This window comes from Brienomyrus brachyistius, unplaced genomic scaffold, assembly GCF_023856365.1.
Source record: "Brienomyrus brachyistius isolate T26 unplaced genomic scaffold, BBRACH_0.4 scaffold123, whole genome shotgun sequence".
NCBI classification, from domain to species: domain Eukaryota; kingdom Metazoa; phylum Chordata; class Actinopteri; order Osteoglossiformes; family Mormyridae; genus Brienomyrus; species Brienomyrus brachyistius.
The window spans coordinates 7,679-15,246 of NW_026042398.1; the positions used below are offsets into that span (position 1 = coordinate 7,679).

Here is a 7,568-nt window from a genome sequence, read left to right on the forward strand (position 1 = left end):
ATACACAGACACGCACGCTTACCCGGCCTTCTCAGCGTCACAGAAAATGTTATTCCTCTCCCAACGAAATTGGGATCCTTTAAAATGTTACATTCCCACAACTTATTACTCAAGGGGAAAGTAGAAGGATAATATAAATCCACTAACCTTATGTGATTTAATTAGTTACAGCATGGCTATAATGTTTTCCTCCGTTAACTTACAGTAATCTATTGATAGTACAGCTATTGTGTTATTACACAATAGCTGTACTAACGCAATATTACTACAGGCTCCACCTCCAGAACTTTCTCTTGCATCTTCTACTTGATCGCTTTTTTTTTTTTTAGAAGAAACCACAATGGGACTAGGGTGACATTTCACCACTCTAATTCAGAAAGGTCAAGCTAAAATCCTTTTGGCAATAGTGCAAGATAGACATTTCCTGATCTTTCCACTTCTATCCTGTGCAAAAAGTCATAGTTCATCCATACATTTTCTGATGATTTCTCCTAATCAAAATATAGTAACTAGAAGTCAATCCTGCAAAGCACAAAGCAGAAGGCAAAGCAATGTTCAAGAGGGAATGTCACTGTAAATACAATTAAACAGAAACAGTTACATATGTGCTTTAAACTATTATTAAACTGCAATTATGATGACTTGTTCAATTAGTAACATTTTCTATGAATGCAATGTCTAAAAGATTCTATAAACATTAGTACACTTTATATACCTCCCTTCTTGGCATAGTTGGCCCAAATAACTTAAATTCTGTAAAGATGTAAGACACTGTAGATTAGATTATCATAGACAGACTTAATAGCAGTTGGTAATAAACAATTTGAACATCTAGGTAAGGAAAGCCAGGATTATTCATTCATTCACTTTCTATACCATTTGTCCTGGTATAGAAATAGTATTGGGTCATGGAGGTCCAGAACCTATCCTGAGACAATGGGCACAAGGCAAGGAATAACCGAGCATGGTCCACCAACGTATTGCAAGGCACATGATTATACATCATAAGTATTATAAGTAAATAATGAATGGGTTCAAGGACAACTGTTGGTCAGTTCCTCCTCGTCCCATATATATGTGAGAAATAAGTATGTAGGTTTTATTAGACCTGTCGTTAAGGATATGCAGTGCTTCCATGCAGCACTCACGGTAGGCTGTGCAGCAGTAGATTAGCCCATAACAAGACAGAAATGGACCACACAATCTCAAAAAATACCTACGACAGGACAGCACAATAGACATTTTAGCGTCTCTTGATACCTTTTAAATTGTGTGAAAGCGGACTGCATTTCAAGCATTTTTAAAGGGATTAACATAATAGAATTTCAGTCAAAGATCAATTTTGGTAGAAAATTTGTGAAAAGATACCTGATAATCGCTTCTTTCAATCCGGAATGCACTCACAGTATTACAATTGGGTCAACGACAATGGGGTCACCTACTTCCCCTTTTCATCTGTAAGCTCACGACAGCTTACCCTGGATGATGTCACATTCAATACCTTCTACCTGAACTGAACAGCCACAAGCAAAAGTTCAACAATTAAACAGGGCTGATGTTGAGTGCTACTCATGTGTAACTCAACACCCTGACGTTATCCACTATCTAGCACTCTAATATCAAGGTGTTGAAGCTTTTTTGAAGAGTAACATTACCTGGTGCAACTTCTTGGAGGTGCCCAAGAGCACTTTGCCCCACAATCGCAGATTGGGGCCAGCAGTGTGGTGGTCAAGCACCCTGGGAAGCTGAGTAGGGAAAGAGTTTGTGGGTAAGTAAACACATTAACTGCAGGATAAGCCTGAATAAGCCAAATGTCTATTGTTTTAATGCAATCATACAATATGTAACACTTACAGGTAGGTGTACACTACTGGGAGAAATACTATATTGGGGCAATTCCTGTTTGCTTTAAATATTGGAGGCAGGTGTGGAGAGGTGGGGGGGGGCTCCTTAGCCTTTGATACCCATGCATAGGCAAGCTCATGGCATCTTTAGGACCATGACATGCTGCATTTATACTGCATAGTCTCACCACCTCACTGGGATTTACATGCTATATTTAATACATAGTATAATAACTGTCTTATTTAAAAGAGAAATGAATTAATGTGGCCTTGGGGCGCTTGCTTAATTATGTAACAATTTTGCAAACATATTAGTTTCATGACAAAAGTCTATTGACAAGCAAATTTTACATTTACAGCTTTTGGCAGACGCCCTTAGCCAGAGCGACTTACATGCTTTAAGACTCTACAATGAATTTGTTCGGATACTAGCTCAATAAAGACCCAGACTATGAATACTATCTGAATACTCTGTTGGGAAAGTGCTAATTTGTTAACCCTAACCCTAATTTTTTTAATAAGGAAAAGAGCTCAGAGTAAGATGCCAGAAGTAATACATCTCCACACATACATTTCCTTTTTAGTATGCGTTATATTTTTTCTGACGGACTCATTTAGTTCTGTTCTTGCCATTTTCCTTTTAATTGTAATTGTAGTCACTGGCTCCCAAAGGGATACTAAACACAAATGTCTGGTGTTTCTTGTTACTGTATTGTAAAGGTGTTACTAATTAAAAGTCACCCAATGAGACTGCTTGTAAATTAACTTAACTCAGAAAACTGATACCATCTCCTAAGGCTTTCTGTGCACTGTATATTTCATTAGACTTAAGATGCATTTTAGATTTTAAATAGCTGGAAATTAATCACAGCATCTTCCTTAATAAAAAAAACCTGCATTTATTCCAAATAATAGCTAGTCTTCCACCAGAGAAAAACAAACAAAAATATATACTATTTAAAAAAAAAAAATAAATAAATAAAAAAAAAAATCAGGAAACATTCTGCGATAAAGAGAACTCCAAAAATCCACATCCTTCCTCTTACATTCGCCCTCCCTTATCACTTCAGATTAAGAGGCAGCAGTACTGAAAACGCTAATTCCCATGCAGGGGCTGTGACTGAAACTGTCCCCCACAGCTGTTTACAACAGGAAAGACCCATGCAGAAAAACATGGGCCTTGACTATGGGGGTGGAGTAAAACTGCTTATCTGTATGGGGCAAAAAGGCAGAGCTGGCAATCTCTCCAGCCTGATTGGACGTTGACTTATTTTGCTGTTCAGCAGGTCAGCTAATCACACCACTACCCTCCCCACCGCCTCAACAGAAATGACCGTAAGGACCACTCTTGTTAGCAGCGAATTTCAATTAAACCAAAATTAAACATGTGCTCTCCACACACAAGCGCAACGTGGTACTGTCCATTTAGTATCAGGGAATGCAAACATTCTCTTTCCTGTTAGCTTTGCATAGGATAAACCACCATTTGCCTATGAACTTATTCCTTGATTTTATTTTTAATATTACAATTTTTCATGACACTGACAGAACTTCAAACCTCATGACTTCACCCACAAAACAGGGAGAACAAATCCATTTTTAGATGACAATACGTCCTTACATGAAAAAAATATCCCAGTAAACCACATTTTATTATCGACCGTGCCTGGTCTACAGATCGGTAGCTTTGATTACTGAAACCTTGCATCACTTCCCCGCCCGTCCTCAATATAAAAAACATGGGTGAAAGACTGCAAATCACCCAATGTCCCACTAAAGCATCCATGTTTATTCTGTTAAAATGTAAGCCCTGTAGCTAAGAACTGCTCTTACCATCATGGTTGTGAGGGCTGGGATTCAAAAGCATCCCCACTGCTCACATTTAGTCAAACATCCTCTTCTATAAGCCAGAGTTAGGAAACTGGCTTCGCAGTCAGCATGAAAGTAATAGCTGCTAAGTGTTAAAGACTGAGTTCTCACTCCATCCTGCAGAACTGATGACTGTTTTAGCCCCCTTCTGATGCTAAATCAGACACGGGGCCTGATGAGAGCAAGAAGAATCATCACCCTTAAGAATTAAGCTTGAGAGGACTGACCAAGTGGAAGAGCTTGAAGAAGTCAATGTTGTCGTACATGCTGTCCTCAATGGCATGCAGCTTCTGCTGGCTCAGGGTGCACACGGCTTCACGCACTCCGCACAGACCCTCAGGACTGGGGATGTAACGTTCCAGGAGGACTTGACAGCAGGCTAAATCCTTCAACCTTAGGTCTGGCACTCCACTCGCAAACTAGGTAGCAAGGAGCACACAGGAAATGACAATCAGACCTACCAACTCTGCACAACAACAATCACATCATTTTGCCCCAATACATATGAGATACAGGCATGCTTAGTTAAAAACACAGCCCCACAGACAAATTTCACCGGCAGTGACAATGGATTTCCAACCTTCAGATACCATATGTCCTGCACCCCGGCCTCCTCAAACAGAACAGGCATTTCAGGGTTTGGAATGGAAAATATTTCATAAAGGATCCAGCTTTCAGAAAATGTCAAAAAATGATTTAATCAGACAGATTTGAAACAATATTCAAGCGAAAACAACAAAACGGAAAGAGCACAGCGTCACAAGCAGCCTCAGATGGTTTTGTCAAGATTTTGTTATGCATGTGTCTGTGTACTGTGAAAAAAAACCTAATCAGTAAATACAAAAATAAAATCCTTGTGTTAAATCTTGCTTTATTGCGTAATGTTTCACTGAAACACAAAGCACAAATCTGGGAAAAAAAATCTCGTTCCCTAGTGTTCTGCCTTTTCAGAAATAAACAGCGCATAATTTCCCTTAAGCGTTGAACTTCATGTAAATAACAAAATATTAAGTTACACCATAAGGCTTATTATAAAAAAAAAATAAAAAAAAAACGAACAACAAATATACAAGAACCCTCAGTCCCTCAGGTACCGGTGGCCCTCAAAACACACGTCAACTCTGCACCCTGTGCTCCCTGACACAAAGAAGTGAGCCTCTGAAACAAACTGGCGTTAGTCCCTAAGATTACTGGAGTCTGATCTGGGGTAATTGGGCCCGGGCAAATCAGTGCCAGAACAGACAATGTCTCAGGAGCACCTTTAAACTCTTTTGGGAACTGAACCTCCACCACCACATAGCCTTTGTATGGATAACTGGCTTCACTAAGGCCCCATATGGCTAAACCAGATACAGGGTGGATGGGGACATTAGACAAGTACTGTGCATACCACTTCTCAAAGAATAGTTACCTGTGACCCACTATCCAACAGTGCTGTACACGGGTGACCATTGATCCTAAGCTGCACTGTAGATATGGGCCCTACTAAACCTTTCGGCACAGAATTTACTGACTTGAACTGTATGGCTTGTTTTTTTACAGAACAATGCAATGCCTCGTTCCCAGATTCTCAGTCACTATTACTATGTTTCTCCCTGGCTCTACGCAGTGAAGCTATCAGTTTAATGACTTCCTTATTTTCTGGATACGCGCACTTCCTAGCTATATGCCCGTTTCCTCCACAACGGTAACAGAAACGGTCAGCCTCTCTCATGCCATATGTCTTGTAAGAAGATGGTGAACTGCCTTCGTTTGAAATCGGTTTGACAGCACTAGCCAAAACCGATCGTCCCCTGACCTCTACTAATGTCCTTACCTTCTGTTTAAGCCTACTAACTCTCTTCTGCAGTGCAACAACATCTGACCTGTCCTTATCCACAGATAATGGTTCCAAAGGTAAAATTTGTGTCTCCATAGCATCCCTAGTAGCATTAGGATTGCTGCTCATTGCTATTACTTTAGCCTTCAAGGCCTTTAGATCAGCCTTTAACTCCTGCATCTCAAATCCTGACACAACAGAATCCTCTTGAGCTCCAACATTACGAACCCTAACACTTACTCGCTGCCGTGACTTTTCATACTCTTCCTCTTCCCGAATCTCGGTAAGTCAATAAAAGCAGGGGGGTTATTCCTCCTCTCTTTGAGGCACAATTGTAATAACAGCAAATCAGCGCCCACTGCTCCTCTGAGTAACTGCTCTACCCTTACCCTATCCATATCCCTTACCAATATTCCTCCTTTCTTTACCACTTTTGTGCCAAACTAGCATAGGCTATGTTCGGTGCAATCTTCTCCGCAATACACAATGACGCAGTTAACTTTAAAACATTTACTAAATGACACTAAATCGACACCAAACATAATACATTCAAACATATTCAAAAACAACAACAAATATACATTAACCCTCAGTCCGGTAGTCCATCAAAACACTTAAATATGAAGAAAATTAAAGCAATGGACCGTGGCAGGCCTGGTTGATGCTTGCGTCAGTAGTAACTACAAACGAAAAAAATGGACGCTTCACTCTGAAGAGCAAAAACAAAATAAAAAATACGCCTACCAGTCCACCCAATTCCAGGCGTGCTCCAAATATCTTTCCTTCATCCCACGGTCTTTCCCTCCCGTAGGGCGAATTTACTCTCCCTCTCCGAAGCGCTGTGCTGGTGATTCTCCGCTGTCCGCAGCTTGTGGCGAGCCCCTCGCAAGACGAGCAGTCCTGCGACTCCCGCTCCAGCCGGCTTCTCTCTCTTGACCGGGTACGCTGGCATTTCTCACCGCTCCACGGCTTGAAACAGTCGCTCACAAGACGAGCAGTCTTGTCCGCTTCTCCTTCCCCGCCAGAGTCTCTCGTTCCCGCCAGAGTCTCTCGTTCCCGCCCCTTTTCCCGATTGGCGAACATAACAGAACCCAATTAAAAGTAAACGGATACAGGAATGTAAAACAACCATGTTCTATTCATACTCCGCAGAATAAAATAAAAAAAGAATCGAACACCGGATTACACATGCTTCCATTAAAAAATTGTCTCAACTGAGAAGGTGTGTCATTCCATCCAGACCGTAACTCTGTCTCATACCCTTTGCATGAGATTGTCTCCGGGTCTCCTGCAACCCCGGCTACTTGGACGATTAATGCATGAATGGATCTAAGGTGCCTTACATCAGTCACAAATATAGTAATAACTACCCACACATAAAAGATTACTGAGCTCTACAGGAAAGGTGTTAATACAATGATTGGTTCAGAGAGATAACCAATCCGATTATACAGAAGGTGGGTCCAAGCAGCTAGAGGAGGCGGGACCAAACAATCAGATGTTCCATAACCAAGGGAACCATAACATTAAGGACATGGCTAAACACAGGAGCACTGCAACTAACATGGAATAATAAAGAATCACTGACACACAGAGCAACACTAAGAAACAGTGACAGAACAAAAGGAATAGAACAAAAGCAGGCACTTAAATACACCATGAACAGGACATTGTGTTGGACAGGTGAAAACCCTGACTCAATTAACCAATCAGTAAGGCACAGGACAACAAGAAAAGTGGAATACATACAATTAACAAGCACAGGAAACTAAGGAACATTACTAAACTCACAGGCTCACAACACTAGGAAAAGACTAGAGACAAAAGTATAAGCAGAACAGATTTGAACCAGGCAAGGACAGGGTAGGCCAAAAACAAGGGCAAAAAGCAAAGACAAAAAATAAAAAAACGCAAAACAAGGAATAAACTAATATAAAATACACAATAGGTGAAGCTGGCCTCAAAATCATGACTAGAGGGGTAAAGCCACAGAACCACACGCTCAACCCATAGAGCTATGAGGCAGCCCCGGGAGC

The 7,568-nt window shown here is 40.9% G+C and overlaps 1 protein-coding gene across 1 annotated transcript; it reads right to left on the reverse strand.

The window, feature by feature from the left end:
• Nucleotides 1-1,655: 1,655 nt before the first annotated feature.
• LOC125727868 (uncharacterized) lies at nt 1,656-6,615 on the reverse strand (the record flags this gene model as incomplete). The annotated part of the gene is made up of 3 exons (XM_049004851.1): nt 6,277-6,615; nt 3,941-4,132; nt 1,656-1,745 (listed from the first exon to the last, which is right to left on the reverse strand). Coding segments are annotated over exons 1-3 (621 nt in total), but the record flags the coding sequence as incomplete, so codon positions are not given.
• Nucleotides 6,616-7,568: the final 953 nt, after the last annotated feature.